The sequence below is a fragment of the Salvia splendens genome, unplaced genomic scaffold, assembly GCF_004379255.2.
Source record: "Salvia splendens isolate huo1 unplaced genomic scaffold, SspV2 ctg311, whole genome shotgun sequence".
NCBI classification, from domain to species: domain Eukaryota; kingdom Viridiplantae; phylum Streptophyta; class Magnoliopsida; order Lamiales; family Lamiaceae; genus Salvia; species Salvia splendens.
The window spans coordinates 1-26425 of record NW_024598953.1 but is presented as its reverse complement, the minus strand read 5'-3'; the positions used below and the strand labels follow the sequence as shown (position 1 = coordinate 26425).

General features: G+C 33.4%; 2 protein-coding genes and 1 pseudogene across 3 annotated transcripts; all 3 read right to left on the bottom strand.

Annotated features, from left to right (window-relative positions):
- Window positions 1–1056: 1056 nt before the first annotated feature.
- Window positions 1057–3979, bottom strand: LOC121789699 (norbelladine synthase-like). The gene is made up of 3 exons (XM_042188088.1): window positions 3907–3979; window positions 1551–1772; window positions 1057–1470 (listed from the first exon to the last, which is right to left on the bottom strand). Coding segments are annotated over exons 1-3 (522 nt in total). The 5' UTR covers window positions 3908–3979; the 3' UTR covers window positions 1057–1171.
- An 11289-nt stretch (window positions 3980–15268) lies between these two features.
- Window positions 15269–17801, bottom strand: LOC121789700 (norbelladine synthase-like). Of its 2 annotated transcripts, XM_042188090.1 has the most exons (3): window positions 17762–17801; window positions 15823–16044; window positions 15269–15722 (listed from the first exon to the last, which is right to left on the bottom strand). In XM_042188090.1, exons 2-3 carry the CDS (start codon window positions 15970–15972, stop codon window positions 15399–15401), a joined length of 474 nt encoding a protein of 157 aa, XP_042044024.1. In that variant the 5' UTR covers window positions 15973–16044; window positions 17762–17801; the 3' UTR covers window positions 15269–15398. The 2 variants fall into 2 exon arrangements, 1 of the variants encoding a protein (XP_042044024.1); XR_006048132.1 differs by lacking the exon at window positions 17762–17801 and having other exon boundaries at window positions 15269–15740; window positions 15823–16073.
- A 3155-nt stretch (window positions 17802–20956) lies between these two features.
- LOC121789701 lies at window positions 20957–21596 on the bottom strand (annotated as a pseudogene).
- Between the last annotated feature and the right edge of the window lie 4829 nt (window positions 21597–26425).

The following is a 26425-nucleotide window of genomic DNA, read 5'->3' as shown; positions in this document are numbered from 1 at the left end:
TGTCATGCCAAAATGTTTTAGTTTATGAGATTGTTGCCTGATGCCTAGTTCGTCTGAGCTTGCTCCGTTAGGCTATATGGTTGTGATGTGAAACGAATTCGGGTCTAAGTAGGGCCGCAAACCCTATCAGGCTGTGTACACTGGTGGGATCGTGAGCCGTCCTTGCTAGTCGGCCGGTCTCGTGGGCGAATAGTGTGGCCACACTTTCGTCGCACTGTGATTGATGATTGTGATTGATGGATTGATGTGAAAGTGGGGAGATAAATTGTCTGGCCAGACTTGAATTATTTTTGTGTTCTCGTGATATTTTCTTACTACTTAAAACTCGAGATCACTGGTATGGATGACATAACTATTATAAAATGTTTTCGGCATGAGCCCATTGAGAACAACAAGTACTCAGCTCTGCATATTATTTTTCTTATGTGCAGGTTGAGCGGGATGTTGCGGTGGATGTTGAGCTGGCCTAAGAACTAGGATACGTTGTGTCTTCATACATAGACGTTATCCTTGACTCTCTTTTTAAACCTTATTTTCCGCTGCTATATTTTGAACTATGTCTCAAGACTATAATCATTTTTGAATCGTGTTTGAACATGTATGGTTGTGTATGGTTTTAACCAAGTAACTACGTTGTCTTTTGAAAATGATGTTTTCCGTGAATTAAATTAAATGTTTTACTTTAGAAGTTAATTGGTTTTCTTTAAGTTTATTTTCTCCGCTGCTTCTTTTAAAAATAATTTTCATAAGTCATTTCTAATCAATAGTTAAATTATAATCTTAAACTTCTACTCAAAATGGACCAAATAAAGGCCCAAAAATAGTGCCAAAACCGAGTGTATCAAAGAGTATAACTCCCATTTCATTAATTTTTTCAATTCACTTTCTATTAACATTTTTTAAAATTCGTGGCGGATAAAGTATGACTTTTAATAGCTAACGGAGGGAGTAGGATTTTCTTGTGGCAGCTTTTTCAAGATTTCATAGTTACGAGTTGATAAAATATGTAGATTCATATTGATTGTTGTTATTAAAAGCATGGAAAAAGAGAGAAAATGAAATACAAAGATATATAGTAGGAGGATAGAAATTTATTTTAGTAAACATGAAAGTAAAACACGCATTCCCAAGTTAATATTAGATCAATTGTCATTGTTGCAGCTATAGTTGATCAATTGTCATTGTTGCGGAGAAAATACTTAGCACAGAGTAGCATGAGGCCAGTGAAAGGTTTAATGGAAGCGATTTCAACATTAGCTGCAGCTTCCTCTTTGAGCTCGTACTCGATCGTAGATCGAGTTATACACTGCTTCTCGTTTCCCTCCACCTCTATCACATTGAATCTCATACGATACAGCGTGAACCCTAGATCCAGAAATCCACCTTCCACAACCTCTGCCTCCTTCACACGCTTCTCGTTATCCACCACTATGAATTTCTCCTTGAACGACTTCATTTCCCCTCCCATCCCTACTCAATTAATCTATTAAATTAGTTAGGATAATTAAATAAATCTAGTGGAAGTTGATTGAACTGAATGTGGGTGGTACCTGGACGGAAAACGACCTCGAGAATAGTTCCGGCGCCGCCGTCCCCTTGGACGACGTCGACCCAGCTTATAAAGTCGGAGTTGGCTTCCTCCGCCACTTTGGGGAGCTGTCGAGTGCCGTAGACCTTCCACGCTTTAGTTGCCGGTACATCAACCGTCATCTCAGCGGACATTGTTCCATACATCTTCGATTTCCGGTTGCGGAGGATGTGATGTCTATGCACTACAAAGAGGAGTTGAGATTGAGAGGGTTATTATTTATAAAATAAGGGTGTGGTTGAATTGGTAATAAGGGGCATTCATAGAGCATTTAACGGCCCAATATAGTGTTTGATTTGTTGGTTAAATTTTCTGTGTGACTCGTTTAATGGGAAATGGCCCGTTGAATTATGGCTGAAAATGATTGTTTTATTATCATGAAAAATTCAGTGATAATAATATGTGCAACACTATTTCAATCTTAAATTACATAGAATTTACTAATATAGCCCTCGACCGTAGAAATATAAAAATCATCTTTATTAGTTTTGAAACATCACCTGAAAAGACTAGTTGAAGACATAATTGATTTATGTTTCATAGGTGAAATAATTCTACGACTAATTCAACCATCACACTAATAAAAATATGAAACATCTATGTCACTAATAATTCCGCTGGTGGATAACTTCGAACTAAGCTCGATCAGGATGGTTATGCCAGGGGCGGCGCCGCTGGGGAAGGAGCTGGAAGCGGCTCTGCTCAGCCGCGTGTCGCATGCGGTTTTTGGACAGGTGAAAAGTGAAAAATAACTGATATACCTAACTTCATTTTTCATGTCCTTCACATGATCATTTAATACCAGAAACACTAAATTCAATTTAATTACTCCCTATATTTGTGTTGATATTATAAGAATTATACTACTAATTGATTTACTTAATTTTACTCTAAATTCAGTGTTAGGAAAATTAGTTGGGTAGGTGGAGGAATGTGAAGTTAGGTCGGATTAATTTGTCATTACTCCTCATTGATGTGATGCATATATATCTAATCGATTCGAATCTTTATCATGGTACCACTTGCATCTAATACTTTTCCAATTTTGAATTATAATATAACTAAATATTACTTACGAAAAAATATAATATGGACAAACAGGCTAGGAAATTTATGTTTATTAGTTAGCCCATGAATTTATTATTTTTTTCCAATAACATGAATTCCCTGTGGTATATCTAACCCACCTAGAATAATGGACAAACGGGCTAGGAAGTTTATGTTTATTAGTCGGCCCATGAATTTATTATTTTTGTCTAATATCTTTGAATTCCTAGTGGTCTATCTAACCCACCTAGAATAAAAAAGGATATAAATTATGATAATATTATTATTATCATACATGGCTAAGTACATAACTTCATGTACAAATTTTTAACATGCATGTTATGTGGTAGCAACTGCAGAGATTAGCAGTCATTCTATAATTAATTAAACAATTTATTGAAATTACCCGACAAAGACGGGAGCATCACTATAAAAAAATGGTTAAATAAAATGAAATCAAATTAAGTATGCCATTCTATTGTTCAATAAATAAATGTTGAATTGGTTGAAAATTCGGTGCAATATCTCTCTCTAGGAACCGTGCATTTAGTTATATTATAAATCAAAATTGACAAAGTATTTGATGCAAATGGTACCATAATAAGGATTCAAATCGATTAGTTATATATGCAATACATCAATAGGGAGTAATGACAAGTTAATCCGACTTAACTTCACATTCCTCCACCTACCCAACTAATTTTCCTAACACTGAATTTAGAGTAAAATAAAGTTAATCAATTAGCAGTATAATTCTTATAATCTTTGAATTTAGGAGATGGTTTAGATCTAAGAAACTGGTCGCAGGGGAACACTATGCGTGGAACACCTAAAATGGCTTACCAACCGTCTTACTAGTTTGCCAAACCTGAATTCCAACGTTTCTTTGACTAAGGTTATTCCTAAGGATAATCTGATCGTCTCAATTTCAAGTATTAAGACAGTTGAATTTATAGGTCTAATAACATCCATTACCGCCATTAAAATGGCTCTGATACCATCTTGTCCCAGATTTATTTTGAAGTTTAGTTTGAACATGAACATTATGATTATAACCTTGTTATTAGAACACGTATTGGCCGTGGCCGTGTTGTGTAATAACGTATTGGTTAACATCATATTGTTTATGATAGAGTTATTATGAATTATTCTGTTATTGGAAGTCATTTGATTAAGAAAACACAGATGAACACACATTTGAAAAGGAAAATACAGATTAAAACTTGTATGAAGATAAATTGCAGTATGAAGATATGAAATTGAAAACTCACTTTGGATTAAAACTTGAAAAGGTAGCAGAGGGAAGGAGGGAGAAGAGCAATGAGTCTGAGATCAGAACTCGGTGCTTTTCTACATTCCAGACCTCTTATTTATAGCCAACAACCCTGGCTACATAGGAGTACAGTATCTTACAAATACGTAAGCAGTGACGAAAATCACACTAATTTACATAGTACTATTACAAAAAGTCACTATTCACTATTCACTATTCACTATTCACACGATTTTTACATAACTATAATAGAAAGTAGCCGTCATTCCTGACTTTTGAGAAGCTTTTGAAAATATCTTTTGAAGGATAGCCGTAACTTTTGACATTTGAGAAGAGAGCTTTTGACGAGGGTGACCCATGAAGCAATTATGCTGCCAATATGATATTGATAAGCCGAATCCTGTTTTTGCAACGTTTGATGTATTGACAACGTCTCCATTCTTCATCATCATAGTAGAAATCCATATGATGACTTCTTTTGAAGCGTACTTATACATTTCTTCAAGACATCTTTCTTCATTAATAATTGCCGCCTGGAGCCATCTGAGCTCTGATCTGAAATCGAACCGTTGGAAGGGATGCATCGTTCAGGCTGCAGTCATAATGGAGATAATTTTGAGAGTTCTTTTCATCCTTTTGATCCTATTGACTCTATGGAAAATGTCATCAATGGTTTCTCTAATAAAAGGAAAATCCACTTCTTCAGGAGGGGCTTCGAGAACAATTTTTACTATTTCTGAGGGAGAGGTAACCATATCGGTATCAATTTTGATATTGTCAACAAGAAACCTAGAATAGGCTTCAGTATTCTTCCTTCTAAAGTAACCTGTCATCAGAAATCAAAGGGGTCTTGACCCCCAATAGGATCAGAAGAGACCGATTCTTCAGACCTGGACTTTGAAGAGACAGACTTTTGAGCCAAAAATTCAAAGAAATCCCTTTTGAGATGTTCTGGGAGATTATCCATGAAACTTCCAGGTTTTGATTCTGTTTTGCTAAATTTTTCTGGTTTTTCTGCTTTGTCTTTCCCTTTTTGATCTCTTTGGAAAACCGCCTTTTCACCAGTGGTAAAGAATTTTTTGACAGCCGGTTCGGTTCCAATATGATTTTGAAACCTAGCCCACCATTTGATTCTGAAGACTCTTGTTAAAGAGTAAGGAGAAGGATCCGGATAGATTTTTTCAAAGTTAAAATCCCAGGAAAAGATCCAAGGTACTTTGAACTCAGCATGGAACATGACAAATTTTTGAAAATTTTTGAGGGTAGAGTATTCCGCAAAGGCGTGAAAACCCTTTTGAACTTCAGTAGGAAGAATATGGATGGAAGATCCTATTTTCCTCCACCAATCAGAAAACCAGATTGGAAATTGTTTCTCACAGTTATGGTGAAAGGCCATGAACCAGGAGTGGTTATAATATCTTAATAAGAAAGCTCTGAACCAAGCATTCTTATAGTCGATATAATTATACCCCTGAGCTGGGTGATTGAAGGTTTTGAATTCACTAAGGCCACCAAAGGTGGTTGTGGTATGGACTTTTTTGATAATGCATTTTGAATACTCAATCTCTTTGGATCTGTTATAATTATGAGTTATTTCCACTGAATCAGAATCAACAAGAATAAACTCATAATACTTTTGGTCCTTTAGGCAATCATCTGATTCCCAGAGTTGGGAAGGATTTGGAAAACGGTTTCTAATGAAATCAGTTTGAGAGAGTTTGGCTGGAAAATCAGTGAAAGGGGTCATCCCACAATCTTCATGCCACTCTTTTGGAAAATATTTGAATTCTTCAGGAGCATTAGGGATTTGAATATTAGCGGCCTTTGGAATATTTGAGGTAAGGACAGTATTATAAGGGATTTCGGGAGTATTTTGAAGTGGGGAAAATCTGTTTGAAATAATTTGATTTTAAAGGTGTCTTTGATTGGGTTTTTGAGGAGTGAGGGGAGCCGAGGATGAGACCAAGGCCTTTGAGGTTTTGTTTGAGGGGAAGATTTCATAATCTTTGACACTTTGTTTCTTGGACATCCTAGAGTCCGTCATTGCGACCTTGTAAAAATTCTCTGGTTAGGAAATCAGGTAGAGAATTATTTTCTCCTTTTATGAACTCAATTTCAAAATCAAAGACAGATAAAATGGCTTGCCATCTGGCAAAGATTTGTTTTGAGACAATGTTTTGAACATCTTTTGTGAGGACTTCTTTTGCAGATTTGCAATCAATTCTGATTAAAAATCTTTTGTTATAAAGGTCGTCTTGAAATTTTTGGATGCATAAAACAATGTACAAAATTTCTTTTTTGATAACACAATAATTCATTTGGGCATTGTTCCAGATACCAGAATGGTATCTTACCAGTTGCTCTTTTGAATTCAGCTTTTGTTTTAATATCCCCCCATAGCCTATGTTTGAAGCATCTGTTTCAATAATCATGAAGGCTTTTGGATTAGGAATACCTAAACAAGGTAGAGTTTTGACCTGCTGTTTTATGATTTTAACCACATTGGTATGTTCTTCTGTCCAATTTGAAGGATTTTTCCTAAGTCTTTGATAGAGAGGTTTACAAGTCTCCCTAAGGTTGGGAAAGAAATCTGAGATGTAATTTAAACATCCTAAAAATCTTTGTAATTGATTCTTTTCTTTTATCTCATCAGGAAATTTGTCTGTAAAGGATATGGATCTACTGATGGGTCTAAAAGCTCCCTTTTCAATCTCATGACCTAAGAATCTTATATTAGTTTGGAAAAGTTTCATTTTTGGAGTAGAAATAACTAATCCATTTCTCTCAATGGTTCTTAAGAAGATTCCTAAATGTTTTATATGTTGATCAAGATCTTGGGAAAAGATCAAAACATCATCTATGTAGACAATGCTAAATTGACTATGAGGGTTTAAGATATCATTCATAATTTTTTGAAATTCCGAAGGATCATTTTTGAGACCGAAAGGCATTACATTCCATTCATAATGTCTAAAGGGAACTGTGAAGGCTGTTTTATACCTATCCTTCTCAGCGATTTGAATTTGCCAAAATCCAGATTTAAGATCGAATTTGGAAAATATTTTTGCATTATAAAGCCTGTTTATCAGATCTCTTTTATTAGGAATTGGATGCCTAATCCATTGTAAAACATTATTGAGAGGCTTATAATTAATAACAAGTCGGGGAGTTCCCCTTTCTAATTCTGCTTGTTTCATGACATAGAAAGCAGAACAGCTCCAGGGAGAATTTGAGGGTCTAATAAGCTTTTTATTAAGTAAGTCTTTAACTTCTTTTTTACACACTTCAAGAAGTTCTTGATTCATTTGAATGGGTCTTGACTTCGTAGGGATTTTACTTTCGTGGAAATCTTCCTCATAGGGTAAATTAATCACATGATGCTTTCTTTCCCAGAAAGCATTGGGGACTTCATTACAAACCCTTTTGATAAAATTACTTTCTATTTCTTTGATTTTTGAAACAAATCTAGGATTTTTGAGTTGTTCTTCAATTTTTTGGAAAGGAATTTCTTCTTTAAGATAACTTATTTGTTTTTGTTTTTGGGTTATCTTATTGATTTGTTTAAAGATAGAACTTCTTTGAAGGTTAAGGATTTTTTGTTTCAAAATGGGGGAGATGAAATTAAATTTTAATTCTCTTCCTTGGATATTGGTAGTAATGCCACTATCATCGACACTAAAAGGATAGATTTGAGTTAAGAAAGGTGTTCCCAGAATCATATTGTAGGTGATATCTTCAACAATTGTAAAAATATTCCGGAAACAATAACCATTATTGCAGATATGAGCTTTGGAAAGTTTGTATCTGATTCTTAAAGGGTTATTATTGGCTGTGTAAAGTTTCTCTTTTGTTTTGTCACAATATTTAGTAGGAACAACTCCTTCTCTAATAATGTTCTGGTCAGCACCCGAATCAACTAACGCCATTATGTTGGTTTTGAAGTTACCGATAACCAGAGTTACATTAACATGCCATTTTTGATAATTCATTTCTTGGATGACTTTTATGGAATTATTTTCTGAATTCTGTTCCGGGTTTTCCCAGTTGTTAACTTCTGTATTTCTTTCCATGATAGAAAGTCTTGTTTCTAATTCAAAATCCTTTTCTTTAAGTCTATAAAATTCTTCATTAATTTGTTTTTTAAGATTATTAATTTCACTCTGAAGGTCTTTTGTAGTTATTTGTTTTGATATACTTTGATAAGGATATTTATCCCATAGTTTGTTTAGGCTGAAATCTTCTTTTATATTAACCTTTTTAGAAGTAGATGGCTCTTCAAGAATTAAGTCTTTTAACTTGTTAAGATAATCATCCCTAGTTTCAGTGTCAGGGATTTGGTGAAGGAGATCAAGAATAACTTCCTTCTTTTCTTTGGAAATGGTATTGATGCAAATTTTGCAAATATCTTTTTCATTTTCATTACTACTATGGTAATTACTGCTTCCAGAGGTGTTTTGAATTTCTTCAATTTCTGACTCACTTTCAGAATTGGAGGAACTATTTTCTTCTCTTAGAAGGTTATTAATCTGTTTACTTAGTAGCCTAATGTTTTTATTTCTTTTCTTCCAACATCGTTCTTCAGTGTGACCCATTTTTTTGCAATATTCACATTTTATCTTATCCCCATCCTTTTCTTTAGTTGGTTTGAATTTTCTTTTTGGTCTTGTAAACTTACTTCGTGACGTTCTATAATAATCATGCTTTTGAGTATCTTTCTTGAATTTTCTGATTTTTCTTTTGTTTTTAGACGAAGGTGCCTCAATTTTTTCTATTCCAAACATTTCGCAGAAACACCCTAATTCGTGTTTGGCATTTTGTTTGTCCTTCCTATATTTATTTTGTATTTTTATTTCCATACAAAGGGCTAATCCTTCTTTTTTGATAAAAACAAATAATTGACCAAAAGTTATATTTTCAAAAGGGATATTTTCAGAATCAATATCATCTTTAAGTTTTTGTATTATTCTTTCACTAAACAATTTGGGTAATCCTGCTATGAATCTTTCTTTCCAAAAGGCTTGATTACAATCATTTCTTTTGAGGACATGAGTTATGAAGACATCTTTATACCATCTGTAGTCGGATAAGGAAGGGCATCTTAGGTTATTTAAAACCATAGAGGAGCTATTATATTCTTCCCTAGGGTTTCCGACAAAATACATAGAGATGGTAATAGTAAGGAAATCACAAGCATCGCTTGTTTCATGTATTTCACCATCTTGATCTTCGGTATTAACAATATGATTAAGAATTTCTTCCTTGCTTTCTAGACTTAACGCATTATCCCACCAATTTTTAAGTTGGCCCGTAAAACCATTAACAAGGAGGACACAAGCTTCTTTTTCAGAAATACCAGCATATCTAAATGCCATTTTTGCCATTCCCATTTCTTGTAAAGTATTGAGAATTTCATATTCAGGTTTTCCATCAATATTCCATTCAGTAATTGAGGTTCCATCATAACTGGACCTATGAAATTGACCTCTTTCTTCATACAGCAGATCTGCTGGCGAAGGCCTACTATAATAAGGTTTATTACTGTTAAATTTTTTCCCTTTGAAAATTTTGTTTATTTTAAGAGGGGAGTTACTAGACTCTTTGAAAACATCTTCTAGTTTTTCAACAAAATTATCTTCTTCTTCAGAGGAAGAGTGACTTGACTGTTCAGTACTAGACCCGTGGAAATGTTGAATAACATTCGTAGTTGACTTGCTTGGACCAGCAAGATTTCCAGAGATTTTGTTAAGAATTTCATCTGTTTTTGAATTGAAGGAAATATTCTTATTTTTCAAATTATCATTGCTTTTGAAAAAAGGTTTGGAAGTATCGTTGAGGATGCTTTGTTTATTAACAGTAAATAACTTTGATGAAATAGTATCTAGTTGTTCAGCAATGGTACCAAGGATTTGGTTTGAAAAATTACTTTGTTGGATAATTTTTCGGAACTCTCTGTTTTCCTCAGGGTCAGTAACATTAGTTCGTTTGAAAGGGTCAGCAATAATCTCTCCTTTAGCAGTTTGAATTTTCAGAGCTTGAAGAGGGGGATGGACAGCTGAAATAACTATATCTTTTTCAGAAGAATACCATCTTTTCATAAGGCTTGAACCAACTTCTATGGCGGGTTTTTTGAAACAATTATACCATCCTTCCGAGGATAGATGAATTGCTATGAAATCATAAAAAAGGAAATTTGACTTGATTTTTTTCATTTCTCTCATCCATTTCTCTTTTATTTCGCTCTTAATTTTATCATTTAATTCATTGAACCATCTTTCTTTTTCTTTGTAGATGGGATTGCTTAATTCTTTCTTAAGATATTCCATGTCAGGTTCAAATTCTTTATTAGTAATTATGACCATGGTACTTCTGGTAGGAGAGTAAGAGTCATCCATGTTTTGTTCCGTAGGGGAATTTGGTCGAGGTATGGGAGTTTTGAAAGTCCAATTTCTTTCAGATGTGCTAGGCATGTCAGAACAGGAGGCTCTACTGCTTTCGTAGTTGAAACTCCTATTGTTTCTAAAGGTTGAGAAAGAATTTGTTCTATCAAATTTGACAGTTATAGTGCCATTTGGTTCTTCAATGATCTGAGAAGGTTCCGTTCTTTCTATGTTTCTAGGAGCCTGAGGTTCCATTATGGTAAACTAGCTTGGGATAGTAATTTCATCCCATTTTAATCTTTTAGGAGTATAGGTTGAGGATTGCTCAGCATCAACCTGAAGAAGGATAGTTTCTCCTTTTGAAAAGGGATTCTTGCTGAATTTGGGATTCAGATTGGACGTCATTAGTCTAAGATAGACCCTAAACATGACAGCAAAGTTTTTACATACATGAAACTTATCCCCTTGGATTTGAACATCAAGGATGAGAGATTCAAGGATCATGGGGTCAGTGAGATCGACAGAGAAATTTGGACAGCAGTTGAAGTAGATGGGACCATTACATATGTTTGTTTGAACCATGGCTAAAATAGAAGTTTTGTAATCTTTGAGTCTTTTATCTCTTAGAACAAGCAAAATAGGGGCATCAACTCCTATGTGGACTAAGGGTTTGACAGCAATTTGGGCAAGACCAAAATGTGCATATCTATATTTCTGTTCCCTATATTTTTTTAGGGATTCTCCATTAAGAAGAGGAAAGCTTTCCGATTTTTGCAATATGCTTCTAGTTTCTTCATGAGTTCTTATAGAAAAGGCAGTTTTGAAATCAATAAGTCCTATATCATAGTAGTTTTCTATTTTTTCATTAGGGATGCTCCAATTAGAATAATCTATAGGGGCATGAGTTTCACTACTTGGAACAATATTTTTGTCCATTTTATTTTTGGTTTTGGGTACTAAAAGACTTCTAAACTTACTGGCCATAGTCAAAAGGAGGGATAGATTAAGATTAGGAGATGGTTTAGATCTAAGAAACTGGTCGCAGGGGAACACTATGCGTGGAACACCTAAAATGGCTTACCAACCGTCTTACTAGTTTGCCAAACCTGAATTCCAACGTTTCTTTGACTAAGGTTATTCCTAAGGATAATCTGATCGTCTCAATTTCAAGTATTAAGACAGTTGAATTTATAGGTCTAATAACATCCATTACCGCCATTAAAATGGCTCTGATACCATCTTGTCCCAGATTTATTTTGAAGTTTAGTTTGAACATGAACATTATGATTATAACCTTGTTGTTAGAACACGTATTGGCCGTTCCAATTTTGAATTATAATATAACTAAATATTACTTACGAAAAAATATAATATGGACAAACAGGCTAGGAAATTTATGTTTATTAGTTAGCCCATGAATTTATTATTTTTTTCCAATAACATGAATTCCCTGTGGTCTATCTAACCCACCTAGAATAATGGACAAACGGGCTAGGAAGTTTATGTTTATTAGTCGGCCCATGAATTTATTATTTTTGTCTAATATCTTTGAATTCCTAGTGGTCTATCTAACCCACCTAGAATAAAAAAGGATATAAATTATGATAATATTATTATTATCATACATGGCTAAGTACATAACTTCATGTACAAATTTTTAACATGCATGTTATGTGGTAGCAACTGCAGAGATTAGCAGTCATTCTATAATTAATTAAACAATTTATTGAAATTACCCGACAAAGACGGGAGCATCACTTTAAAAAAATGGTTAAATAAAATGAAATCAAATTAAGTATGCCATTCTATTGTTCAATAAATAAATGTTGAATTGGTTGAAAATTCGGTGCAATATCTCTCTCTAGGAACCGTGCATTTAGTTATATTATAAATCAAAATTGACAAAGTATTTGATGCAAATGGTACCATAATAAGGATTCAAATCGATTAGTTATATATGCAATACATCAATAGGGAGTAATGACAAGTTAATCCGACTTAACTTCACATTCCTCCACCTACCCAACTAATTTTCCTAACACTGAATTTAGAGTAAAATAAAGTTAATCAATTAGCAGTATAATTCTTATAATCTCTACACAAATATAAGGACTAATTAAATTGAATTTAGTGTTTCCGGTATTAAATGATCATTTAAAGGACATGAAAAATAAAGTAAGGAATATAAGTTATTTTTCACTTTTCACCTGTCCAAAACCGTCTGCGACTTCCAGCTCGTTCCCCAGCTGCACCGCCCCTGACAGAACCATCCTAATCGAGCTCAGGTCGAAGTTATCCACCAACGGAATTATTATTGACATAGATGTTTCACATTTTATTAGTGTGATCGTAGAACGTGTCGCAGAATTATTTCACCTACTGACATAGATCAATTGTTGTAACACCCCATATTTTGTATTTACATTCACATATATATATATAGGGAGATAATCAAAATAACTATGTGTTTAAATCCATAAATGTAGCCCAAATCTTAGCCCTAGGATTAGATGATCTAATGGTCAATAATTAACCAAAAACATGGAAGGTCATAATTAAGCATTTTTAGGTCATATTATAAGATTTGAGTTTAATGTCATGTTAAGATCATTTTAGGTCATACTTGGTTAGTATGACCTAAAAATACACTAACCATGACCTAAAAATGCACAACGCATGATATTATTCTGCGTTTCTGTATTTAAATATGGTTTTGCATAGATCAAAACCCTATATATATATATATATATGTATATATTATAGGGATGTATTCATATCCAAACGCTAAGTATAAGTGAAACACAAAACACATGCAATCCATTGGTTTTGTGATCTAACGGTTAGATTAATGTCATGTGTCATCTAATAATGTAGATTTTTAGCCTAATAATGTACCTCGGCTAATAATGTAGCATTTTGTTTAAAAATGTACAGTTTTAGTCTAATAACGTAAATTTCTAGTCTAATGTACCTCGGCTAATAATGTATATTATTAGCATGATAATGTAACTAATCACAATCATCCAATCTAATGATCCAAGGGTTGTGATTTGTGCTGTGTTTTACACTAAGATGATGTAAGGACCCTAGCACACCCCATTATATATAGGTATATATATATAGATTGCAGTAATTACTCCTAATTAAATCCTCCAATAAAAAAAACCACCAAATATTCTATTACTATTCACATTTTTATGTTCGTCAACTTAATACTAATTTAAAAATATTAATAATCACAGATAAATTTCAAGATCAATTAAATGCATTCCATATACTACTCATTTTATCAATCCATTCCATGTTTGTTTCATGTCTTTTATTCCCTTAATCAAATTCTAAGTTACTATTTCCACTAGTTACTTTATACTCCGTAATTACTAATCTTACCTAGTAAATCCTCAAATTTAGTTTAACATCGATAGTCATTCTAAATCATATTTCTTTTACCAAATCTTATAAATAAAACTCATTAACCTTATCAACTAAATTTCTTTAATCTCAATTATTTGCAATCGTTAGAATATGCTTCAATCTTCAATTCTAGTCTCATTTCTATGGTTAATCCACTCATATAATCACACTTAGTTATTAGTCATTACCATATTCAATTCCTTACTCAAAAAAACATCTTTCACTTCAATATTCCAATCAATTTTCCAAAATATATCAAATGACCATTATAAATTCTTATAAATTTATTTTAGTCACTATATAAGATATATTATTCATTTTCAACAACAATTTGACCAATTAAGATTCATGGATTAATGCACTAAGATAGTCAGTTCATACCCAAAATCATACATAGGTTCAACTCAATTTAGTTCAATGGAAAAACTTATGTTTCCGACGTCTACGGACAAGGATTGATAGATAAACTCAAAACGTAACACACACCTTATTTGACAACCAACGAGGTCAGAAAATTTTTACCTCATAACCCATCATAAGTTTCAAATAAAAGAAAAATAGGATAAAAGAGAGCCCTACCTTGATAACCATACGTTGGTTCGAGTGGTTCAAAGCGTCAACACATATTAAGTGAAACTTTCATAGATTGCAACTTCTTCTTCCTCCTTTGATTACTAATCGGTTGATTCTCCAAAGTGGGGTGAATAGTAGGCTAGTAGCTATATTTGATTTTATAGCAAGAGCCACATTATTTAATTAATTATGAATAGTAAATGACAAATGACACTATTTTGATCATTCATATTCTTTCTAGATGATTCCATGTATAATTGTCTTGATTGTAGTAAAAAAAATTACAAACCTAAAAAAATCGTGCCTCTCGAAGAGTTTTGGAGATAAAAATATACATAGCATCTTTTATGCAAAATGACCATTTCGCCCTTCTATTGTATACGCTATATAATTTCTGATTTAATTCTATTTTCTTGCTCAATCTTACTGACGTGATACTTGTGTAACCCCAATTCTATATAAAATAACATTCAGTGTTGTGCACAAATTATAAAAATTTCAGCCTAAATTGACAAATTTGTGTAGAAAGGAATTTTCCAACTAAACCCTGATTTGGGGTGTTACAATTATGTTTTGAACTAGTCTTTTCAGCACAACTTTTTCGAAGCGGACTGCTATTTGTTCAACAATCGTTGGCCGCCAGCGGTCCGCTGAGCAGGTCGAATGCTCCAGATTTTCATCTTCGAGTTTTAGCTATCTTTTTAGGCTCAAATTTGCACATTTCTCACAAAACACGTCAAAATACCAAAATAGAAAAAATATGTAATTATTGGACATGTAATGCAACATTGATACTCAAAATGGACCAAATAAAGGCCCAAAAATAGTGCAAAAACCGAGCGTATCAAAGAGTATGACTCTCATTTCGTTAATATTTTCAATTCACTTTCTATTAACTTTTTTAAAATTCGTGGCGGATAAAGTGTGACTTTTAATAGCTAACGTAGCGAGTAGGATTCTCTTGTGGCAGCTTTTTCAAGATTTCATAGTTATGAGTTGATAAAATCTGTAGATTCATATTGATTCTTGTTATTAAAAGCATGGAAAAAGAGAAAATGAAATACAGAGATATATAGTAGGAGAATAGAAATTTATTTTAGCAAACATGAAAGTAAAACACGCAGTACTAAGTTAATAGTTGATCACTTGTCATTGTTGCGGCTATAGTTGATAAATTGTCATTGTTGGGGAGCAAATACTTAGCACAGAGTAGCATGAGGCCAGTGAATGGTTTAATGGAAGCGATTTCAACATTCGCTGCAGCTTCTTCTTTAAGCTCGTACTCGATCTTAGATCGAGTTATACACTGCTTCTCGTTTCCCTCCACCTTTATAACATTGAATCTCATACGATATAGCGTAAACCCTAGATCCAGAAATCCACCTTCCACAACCTCTGCCTCCTTCACACGCTTCTCGTTATCCACCACCATGAATTTCTCCTTGAACGACTACATTCCCCCTCCCATCTTTGCTCAATTAATCAATTAAATTAATTAGGATAATTACATAAATCTAGCGGAAGTTGATTGAACTGAATGTGGATGGTACCTGGACGGAAAACAACCTCGAGAATGGTTCCGGTGCCGCCGTCCCCTTGGACGACGTCGACCCGGCTGATAAAGTCGGAGTTGGCTTCCTCCGCCACTTTGGGGAGCTGTAGAGTTCCGTAGAGCTTCCACGCTTAGGTTGTGGGTACATCAACTGTCATCTCAGCGGACATTGTTCCGTACATCTTCGATTTTCGGTTGCGGCGGATGTGATGTCTATGCACTACAAAGAGGAGTTGAGATTGAGAGGGTTATTATTTATTAAAATAATGGTGTGATTGAATTGGTAAATAGGGGCATTCATAGAGCATTTAACGGCCCAATATAGTGTTTGATTTGTTGGTTAAATTTTCTGTGTGACTCGTTTAATGGGAAATGGCCCGTTGAATTATGGCTGAAAATGACTGTTTTATTATCATGAAAAATTCAGTGATAATAATATGTGCAACACTATTTCAATCTTAAATTACATAGAATTTACTAATATAGCCCTCGGCCGTAGAAATATAAAAATCATCTTTATTAGTTTTGAAACATCACTTGAAAAGACTATTTGAAGACATAATTGATTTATGTTTCATAGGTGAAATAATTCTGCGACAAATTCAACCATCACACTAATAAAAATATGAAACATCTATGTTACTAATAATTCCGCTGGTGGATAACTTCGACCTAAGCTCGATCAGGATGGTTATGCCTGGGGCGGCGACGCTGGGGAAGAAGCTGGAAGCGGCTCTGCTCAGCCGCGTGTCGCATGCGGTTTTTGGACTGGTGAAAAGTAAAAAATAACTGATATACCTAACTTCATTTTTCATGTTATTCAAATGATCATTTAATACCATAAACACTAAATTCAATTTAATTATTCCCTATATTTGTGTTGAGATTATAAGAATTATACTGCTAATTGATTTACTTTGTTTTACTCTAAATTCAGTGTTAGGAAAATTAGTTGGGTAGGTGGAGGAATGTGAAGTTAGGTCGGATTAATTTGTCATTACTCCTCATTGATGTGATGCATATATATCTAATCGATTCGAATCTTTATCATGGTACCACTCGCGTCTAATACTTTGACAATTTTGGATAACTAAATATTACTTACGAAAAAATATAGTATGGACAAACAGGCTAGGAAATTTATGTTTATTAGTCAACCCATGAATTTATTATTTTTTTCCAATAACATGAATTCCCTGTGGTCTATCTAACCCACCTAGAATAATGGACAAACGGGCTAGGAAGTTTATGTTTATTAGTCGGCCCATGAATTTATTATTTTTGTCTAATATCTTTGAATTCGTCGTGGTCTATCTAACCCACCTAGAATAAAAAAGGATATAAATTATGATAATATTATTATTATCATACATGGCTAAGTACATAACTTCGTGTACAAATTTTTAACATGCATGTTACGTGGTAGCAACTGCGGAGATTGACAGTCATTCTATAATTAATTAAACAATTTATTGAAATTACCCGACAAAAAAGGGAGCATCACTATAAAAAAAGGGTTAAATAAAATGAAATCAAATTAAGTATGCCATTCTATTGTTCAATAAATAAATGTTGAATTTGTTGAAAATTCGGTGCAATATCTCTCTCTAGGAACCGTGCATATAGTTATATTATAAATCAAAATTGACAAAGTATTAGATGCAAGTGGTACCATAATATGGATTCAAATCGATTAGTTATATATGCAATACATCAATAGGGAGTAATGACAAGTTAACCCGACTTAACTTCACATTCCTCCACCTACCCAACTAATTTTCCTAACACTGAATTTAGAGTAAAATAAAGTAAATCAATTAGCAGTATAATTTCTATTCGCGTAATTATCACATGTATCATGCTCATAACTTGAATTTAAACATGCTTTAGCACAAATAATTCCTAAAACATGCTTACTACGGAGTTAGCCAAATTACCTCGTTGATTCTCTTGAGAATCGAAGATGGCTTGCTTCTTCTCCACGTGAAGATCTTGAGTACTCGACCTCGGATCTTCTGACTGGTGTCCCGGACTGTAAACTGATATTTGTGTGGGCAAATCTCACCAGAATACTAGGACTTAAATAAAGAAGACAGACAGAATTCTGCTCATGGAAGGAGAGCAAAATTTCGACTCCCTCTAGGATAAGGGGGGACAAAAATTTGAGTAAAAACAATAATGAAAAAGTTGTCTTCTGTCTCCTTTATTCTCCTATTTATATTAAGTCGCATATTGGGCCCAGTCAGGGATTTAAGGAAGAATTTGGACATAGCCTCATCCAATTAGCTTTTTACTAATTAAATTGAACCCATAATTTAATTCAAGCTTATATTGGAATATTACGAGCAACCATTACAGAAGTAATATTGCACTGCCTTTCCAAATCCGAAATTACAAGTATTCCGGGTTTCCTTTAATTTGTTTAATTCATTTCCCGCTCTTAAAATAGAAACATCCATTAATTAATTAATGTCTGCTATGGGCTTAATTAATTAACATATTTTTAATCTCCAAGAGTGGACTTAGCAAGAAACTCTAATTTATTATTCATAGAGTAATTAAACTCCAACTAGCTAGGTTCCGAATAATAAAACCTCGTTTCGAGCTCCTCTTGTGGATATTATCAAACGAGACTCTCCTCACGCACGATTCAACATAATAGCAATCCTAGCACCGCTAGATAATGATCACCACTACCCAATATACCTGGATCGTTGGGTGACGAAAAATTCGCACCTTTGGTAAGTCAAAGTAGTAGATACTCAATATCGTATGCTCAATGCCAACGTACATTGATTAAGAAATTATTTATCAAGACCTCATCTTTCAGTAGATAGCATAAAGACTCATCTTGCTGTTAGATCCATTCAGTGCTATACTACACCAACGTCATCTTATTTCAATAAGGCTTAGAAATAATCGGACTGACATGGCAACATTTCACGATAGGTAGTCTAGGCCTATCTAGGTTGTGAAATTATTATTTTTCTTTGTTCAGAACTGACCGCGTACCTTAAATTGAGCGCAGCCCGCAAAAATAATCTGTTGCATTACTTGGAAAAGAATAATTAGAGTTTTACAGTATTCAATCACTCGAAAGGTGATTTCTAATATACAAACCCTAACAATATATATATAGATTGAAGTAATTACTCCTAATTAAATCCTCCAATAAAAAAATCACCAAATATTCTATTACTATTCACAGTTTTATGGTCAACTTAATACTAATTTAAAAATATTAATAATCACAGATAAATTTCAAGATTAATTAAATGCATTCCATATACTACTCATTTTATCTATCCATTCCATGTTTATTTCAAGTCTTTTATTCCCTTAATCAAATTCTAAGTTACTATTTCCACTAGTTACTTTATACTCCGTAATTACTAATCTTACCTAGTAAATCCTCAAATTTAGTTTAACATCGATAGTCATTCTAAATCATATTTCTTTTACCTAATCTTATAAATAAAACTCATTAACCTTATCAACTAAATTTCTTTAATCTCAATTATTTGCAATCGTTAGAATATGATTCAATCATCAATTCTAGTCTCATTTCTATGGTTAATCCACTCATATAATCACACTTAGTTATTAGTCATTACCATATTCAATTCCTTACTCAAAAAACATCTTTCACTTCAATATTCCAATCAATTTTCCAAAATATATCAAATGACCATTATAAATTCTTATAAATTTATTTTAGTCACTATATAAGATATATTATTCATTTTCAACAACAATTTGACCAATTAAGATTCATGGATTAATGCACTAAGATAGTCAGTTCATACCCAAAATCATACATAGGTTCAACTCAATTTAGTTCAATGGAAAAACTTATGTTTCCGACGTCTACGGACAAGGATTGATAGATAAACTCAAAACGTAACACACACCTTATTTGACAACCAACGAGGTCGGAAAATTTTTACCTCATAACCTATCATAAGTTTCAAATAAAAGGAAAATAGGATAAAAGAGAGCCCTACCTTGATAACCATACGTTGGTTCGAGTGGTTCAAAGCGTCAACACAAATTAAGTGAAACTTTCATAGATTGCAACTTCTTCTTCCTCCTTTGATTACTAATCGGTTGATTCTCCAAAGTGGGGTGAATAGTAGGCTAGTAGCTATATTTGATTTTATAGTAAGAGCCACATTATTTAATTAATTATGAATAGTAAATGACAAATGACACTATTTTGATCATTCATATTCTTTCTAGATGATTCCATGTATAATTGTCTTGATTGTAGTAAAAAAAATTACAAACCTAAAAAAATCGTGCCTCTCGAAGAGTTTTGGAGATAAAAATATACATGGCATCTTTTATGCAAAATGACCATTTCGCCCTTCTATTGTATACGCTATATAATTTCCGATTTAATTCTATTTTCTTGCTCAATCTTACTAACGTGATACTTGTGTAACCCCAATTCTATATAAAATAACATTCAGTGTTGTGCACAAATTATAAAAATTTCAGCCTAAATTGACAAATTTGTGTAGAAAGGAATTTTCCAACTAAACCCTGATTTGGGGTATTACAATTATGTTTTGAACTAGTCTTTTCAGCACAACTTTTTCGAAGCGGACTGCTATTTGTTCAACAATCGTTGGCCGCCAGCGGTCCACTGGGCGGGTCGAATGCTCCAGATTTTCATCTTCGAGTTTTAGCTATCTTTTTAGGCTAAAATTTGCACATTTCTCACAAAACACGTCAAAATACCAAAATAGAAAAAATATGTAATTATTGGACATGTAATGCAACATTGATACTCAAAATAAACCAAATAAAGGCCCTAAAATAGTGCAAAAACCGAGCGTATCAAAGAGTATGACTCTCATTTCGTTAATATTTTCAATTAACTTTCTATTTACTTTTTTAAAATTCGTGGCGGATAAAGTGTGACTTTTAATAGCTAACGTAGGGAGTAGGATTTTCTTGTGGCAGCTTTTTCAAGATTTCATAGTTATGAGTTGATAAAATATGTAGATTCATATTGATTGTTGTTATTAAAAGCATGGAAAAAGAGAAAATGAAATACAGAGATATATAGTAGGAGGATAGAAATTTATTTTAGCAAACATGAAAGTAAAACACGCAGAGTACCAAGTTAATAGTTGAACAATTGTCATTGTTGCGGCTATAGTTGATCAATTGTCATTGTTGCGGAGCAAATACTTAGCACAGAGTGGCATGAGGCCAGTGAATGGTTTAATGGAAGCGATTTCAACATTCGCTGCAGCTTCTTCTTTGAGCTCGTACTCGATCGTAGATCGAGTTATACACTGCTTCTCGTTTCCCTCTACCTCTATCACATTGAATCTCAAACGATATAGCGTAAACCCTAGATATAGAAATCCACCTTCCACAACCTCTGCCTCCTTCACACGCTTCTCGTTATCCACCACCATGAATTTCTCCTTGAACGACTATATTCCCCCTCCCATCTCTGCTCAATTAATCAATTAAATTAATTAGGATAATTACATAAATCTAGCGGAAGTTGATTGAACTGAATGTGGATGGTACCTGGACGGAAAACGACCTCGAGAATGGTTCCGGCGCTGCCGTCCCCTTGGACGACGTCGACCCGGCTGATAAAGTCCGAGTTGGCTTCCTCCGCCACTTTGGGGAGCTGTAGAGTGCCGTAGAGCTTCCACGCTTCGGTTGCCGGTACATCAACCGTCATCTCAGCGGACATTGTTCCGTACATCTTCGATTTTCGGTTGCGGCGGATGTGATGTCTATGCACTACAAAGAGGAGTTGAGATTGAGAGGGTTATTATTATTAAAATAAGGGTGTGATTGAATTGGTAAATAGGGGCATTCATAGAGCATTTAACGGCCCAATATAGTGTTTGATTTGTTGGTTAAATTTTCTGTGTGACTCGTTTAATGGGAAATGGCCCGTTGAATTATGGCTGAAAATAACTGTTTTATTATTATGAAAAATTCAGTGATAATAATATGTGCAACACTATTTTCAATCTTAAATTAACATAGAATTTACTAATATAGCCCTCGGCCGTAGAAATATAAAAATCATCTTATTAGTTTTGAAACATCACTTGAAAAGACTAGTTGAAGACATAATTGATTTATGTTTCATAGGTGAAATAATTCTGCGACAAATTCAACCATCACACTAATAAAAATATGAAGCATCTATGTTACTAATAATTCCGCTGGTGGATACTTCGACCTAAGCTCGATCAGGAGGTTATGCCAGGGGCGGCGCCGCTGGGGAAGGAGCTGGAAGCAGCTCTGCTCAGCCGCGTGTCGCATTCGGTTTTTGGACCGGTGAAAAGTAAAAAATAACTGATATACCTAACTTCATTTTTCATGTTCTTCAAATGATCATTAATACCATAAACACTAAATTCAATTTAATTATTCCCTATATTTGTGTTGAGATTATAAGAATTATACTACTAATTGATTTACTTTGTTTTACTCTAAATTCAGTGTTAGGAAAATTAGTTGGGTAGTGGAGGAATGTGAAGTTAGGTCGGATTAATTTGTCATTACTCCTCATTGATGTGATGCATATATATCTAATCGATTCGAATCTTTATCATGGTACCACTTGCATCTAATACTTTGACAATTTTGGATAACTAAATATTACTTACGAAAAAATATAGTATGGACAAACTGGCTAGGAAATTTATGTTTATTAGTCAGCCCATGAATTTATTATTTTTTTCCAATAACATGAATTCCATGTGGTCTATCTAACCCACCTAGAATAATGGACAAACGGGCTAGGAAGTTTATGTTTATTAGTCGGCCCATGAATTTATTATTTTTGTCTAATATCTTTGAATTCGTCGTGGTCTATCTAACCCACCTAGAATAAAAAAGGATATAAATTATGATAATATTATTATTATCATACATGGCTAAGTACATAACTTCGTGTACAAATTTTTAACATGCATGTTACGTGGTAGCAACTGCGGAGATTGACAGTCATTCTATAATTAATTAAACAATTTATTGAAATTACCCGACAAAAAAGGGAGCATCACTATAAAAAAAGGGTTAAATAAAATGAAATCAAATTAAGTATGCCATTCTATTGTTCAATAAATAAATGTTGAATTTGTTGAAAATTCGGTGCAATATCTCTCTCTAGGAACCGTGCATATAGTTATATTATAAATCAAAATAGACAAAGTATTAGATGCAAGTGGTACCATAATATGGATTCAAATCGTTTAGTTATATATGCAATACATCAATAGGGAGTAATGACAAGTTAACCCGACTTAACTTCACATTCCTCCACCTACCCAACTAATTTTCCTAACACTGAATTTAAAGTAAAATAAAGTAAATCAATTAGCAGTATAATTCTTATAATCTCTACACAAATATAGGGACTAATTAAATTGAATTTAGTGTTTCCGGTATTAAATGATCATTTAAAGGACATGAAAAATGAAGTGAGGAATATAAGTTATTTTTCACTTTTCACATGTCCAAAACCGTCTGCGACTTCCAGCTCGTCCCCCAGCGGCACCGCCCCTGACATAACCATCCTAATCGAGCTCAGGTCGAAGTTATCCACCAACGGAATTATTATTGACATAGATGTTTCACATTTTTATTAGTGTGATGGTAGAACGTGTCGCATAATTATTTCACCTACTGACATAGATCAATTGTTGTAACACTCCATATTTTGTATTTACATTCTCATACATATATTTATATATATATACATTATAGGGATGTATTCATATCCAAACGCTAAGTATAAGTGAAACACAAAACACATGCAATCCATTGGTTTTGTGATCTAATGGTTAGATTAATGCCACGTGTCATCTAATAATGTAGATTTTTATCCTAATAATGTACCTCGACTAATAATGTAGCATTTTGTTTAAAAATGTACAGTTTTAGTCTAATAATGTAAATTTCTAGTCTAATAATGTACCTCGGCTAATAATGTAGATTTTTAGTATGATAATGTAACTAATCACAATCATCCAATCTAATGATCCAAGGGTTGTGATTTGTGCTGTGTTTCACACTAAGATGCCGTAAGGACCCTAGCTCACCCCATTATATATAGGTATATATATGAAGGGGTTGGCAGCGGTAGCGTTGCGCTTGTAACGGACCACATAAACTGATCTATTTAGCAGATTATTTAGATAAATTCTATTCGCGTAATTATCACATGTATCATGCTCATAACTTGAATTTAAACATGCTTTAGCACAAATAATTCCTAAAACATGCTTACTACGGAGTTAGCCAAATTACCTCGTTGATTCTCTTGAGAATCGAAGATGGCTTGCTTCTTCTCCACGTGAAGATCTTGAGTACTCGACCTCGGATCTTCTGACTGGTGTCCCGGACTGTAAACTGATATTTGTGTGGGCAAATCTCACCAGAATACTAGGACTTAAATAAAGAAGACAGACAGAATTCTGCTCATGGAAGGAGAGCAAAATTTCGACTCCCTCTAGGATAAGGGGGGACGAAAATTTGAGTAAAAACAATAATGAAAAAGTTGTCTTCTGTCTCCTTTATTCTCCTATTTATATTAAGTCGCATATTGGGCCCAGTCAGGGATTTAAGGAAGAATTTGGACATAGCCTCATCCAATTAACTTTTTACTACCCATAATTTAATTCAAGCTTATATTGGAATATTAAGAGCAACCACTACAGAAGTAATATTGCACTGCCTTTCCAAATCCAAAATTACAAGTATTTCGGGTTTCCTTTAATTTGTTTAATTCATTTCCCGCTCTTAAAATAGAAACATCCATTAATTAATTAATGTCTGCTATGGGCTTAATTAATTAACATATTTTTAATCTCCAAGAGTGGACTTAGCAAGAAACTCTAATTTATTATTCATAGAGTAATTAAACTCCAACTAGCTAGGTTCCGAATAATAAAACCTCGTTTCGAGCTCCTCTTGTGGATATTATCAAACCGAGACTCTCCTCGCGCACGATTCAACATAATAGCAATCCTAAGCACGCCTAGATAATGATCACCACTACCCAATATACCTGGATCGTTGGAGACGAAAATCCGCACCTTTGGTAAGTCAAAGTAGTAGATACTCAATATCGTATGCTCAATTGCCAACGTACATTGATTAAGAAATTATTTATCAAGACCTCATCTTTCAGTAGATAGCATAAAGACTCGTCTTGTGTTATATCCATTCAGTGCTATACTACACCAACGTCATCTTATTTCAATAAGGCTTAGAAATAATCGGACTGACATTGCAACATTTCACGATAGTAGTCTAAGCCTATCTAGGTTGTGAACTTATTATTTTTCTTTGTTCAGAACTGACCGCGTACCTTAAATTGAGCGCAACCCACAAAAATAATCTGTTGCATTACTGGAAAAGAATAATTAGAGTTTACAGTATTCAATCACTCGAAAGGTGATTTCTAATATACAAACCCTAACAATATATATATAGATTGAGTAATTACTCCTAATTAAATCCTCCAATAAAAAAATCACCAAATATTCTATTATTATTCACAGTTTTATGGGTCAACTTAATACTAATTTAAAAATATTAATAATCACAGATAAATTTCAAGATCAATTAAATGCATTCCATATACTACTCATTTATCTATCCATTCCATGTTAGTCAAGTCTTTTATTCCCTTAATCAAATTCTAAGTTACTATTTCCACTAGTTACTTTATACTCCGTAATTACTAATCTTACCTATAAATCCTCAAATTTAGTTTAACATCGATAGTCATTCTAAATCATATTTCTTTACCAAATCTTATAAATAAAACTCATTAACCTTATCACTAAATTTCTTTAATCTCAATTATTTGCAATCGTTAGAATATGCTTCAATCATCAATTCTAGTCTCATTTCTATGGTTAATCCACTCATATAATCACACTTAGTTATTAGTCATTACCATATTCAATCCTTACTAAAAAACATCTTTCACTTCATATTCCAATCAATTTTCCAAATATATCAAATGACCATTAAAAATTCTAATAAATTTATTTTAGTCACTATATAAGATATTTATTCATTTTCAACAACAATTTGACCATTAAGATTCATGGATTAATGCACTAAGATAGTCAGTTCATACCCAAAATCATACATAGGTTCAACTCAATTTAGTTCAATGGAAAAACTATGTTTCCGACGTCTACGGACAAGGATTGATAGATAAACTCAAAACGTAACACACACCTTATTTGACAACCAACGAGGTCGGAAAATTTTTACCTCATAACCTATCATAAGTTTCAAATAAAAGGAAATAGGATAAAGAGAGCCCTACCTTGATAACCATACGTTGTTCGAGTGGTTCAAAGCGTCAACAAATTAAGTGAAACTTTCATAGATTGCAACTTCTTCTTTCTCCTTTGATTACTAATCGGTTGATTCTCCAAAGTGGGGTGAATAGTAGGCTAGTAGCTATATTTGATTTTATAGCATGAGCCACATTATTTAATTAATTATGAATAGTAAATGACAAATGACAATATTTTGATCATTCATATTCTTTCTAGATGATTCCATGTATAATTGTCTTGATTGTAGTA

Coding starts and splice junctions, on each gene's coding strand:
- LOC121789700 (XM_042188090.1), bottom strand. CDS start 15,972: ATGTACCCACAACCTAAGCGTGGAAGCTCTACGGAACTCTACAGCTCC. Junction 15,723..15,822: donor CGAGGTTGTTTTCCGTCCAG/GTACCATCCACA, acceptor GGGGGAATGTAG/TCGTTCAAGGAGAAATTCAT.
- LOC121789699 (XM_042188088.1), bottom strand. Junction 1,471..1,550: donor CGAGGTCGTTTTCCGTCCAG/GTACCACCCACA, acceptor TTAATTGAGTAG/GGATGGGAGGGGAAATGAAG.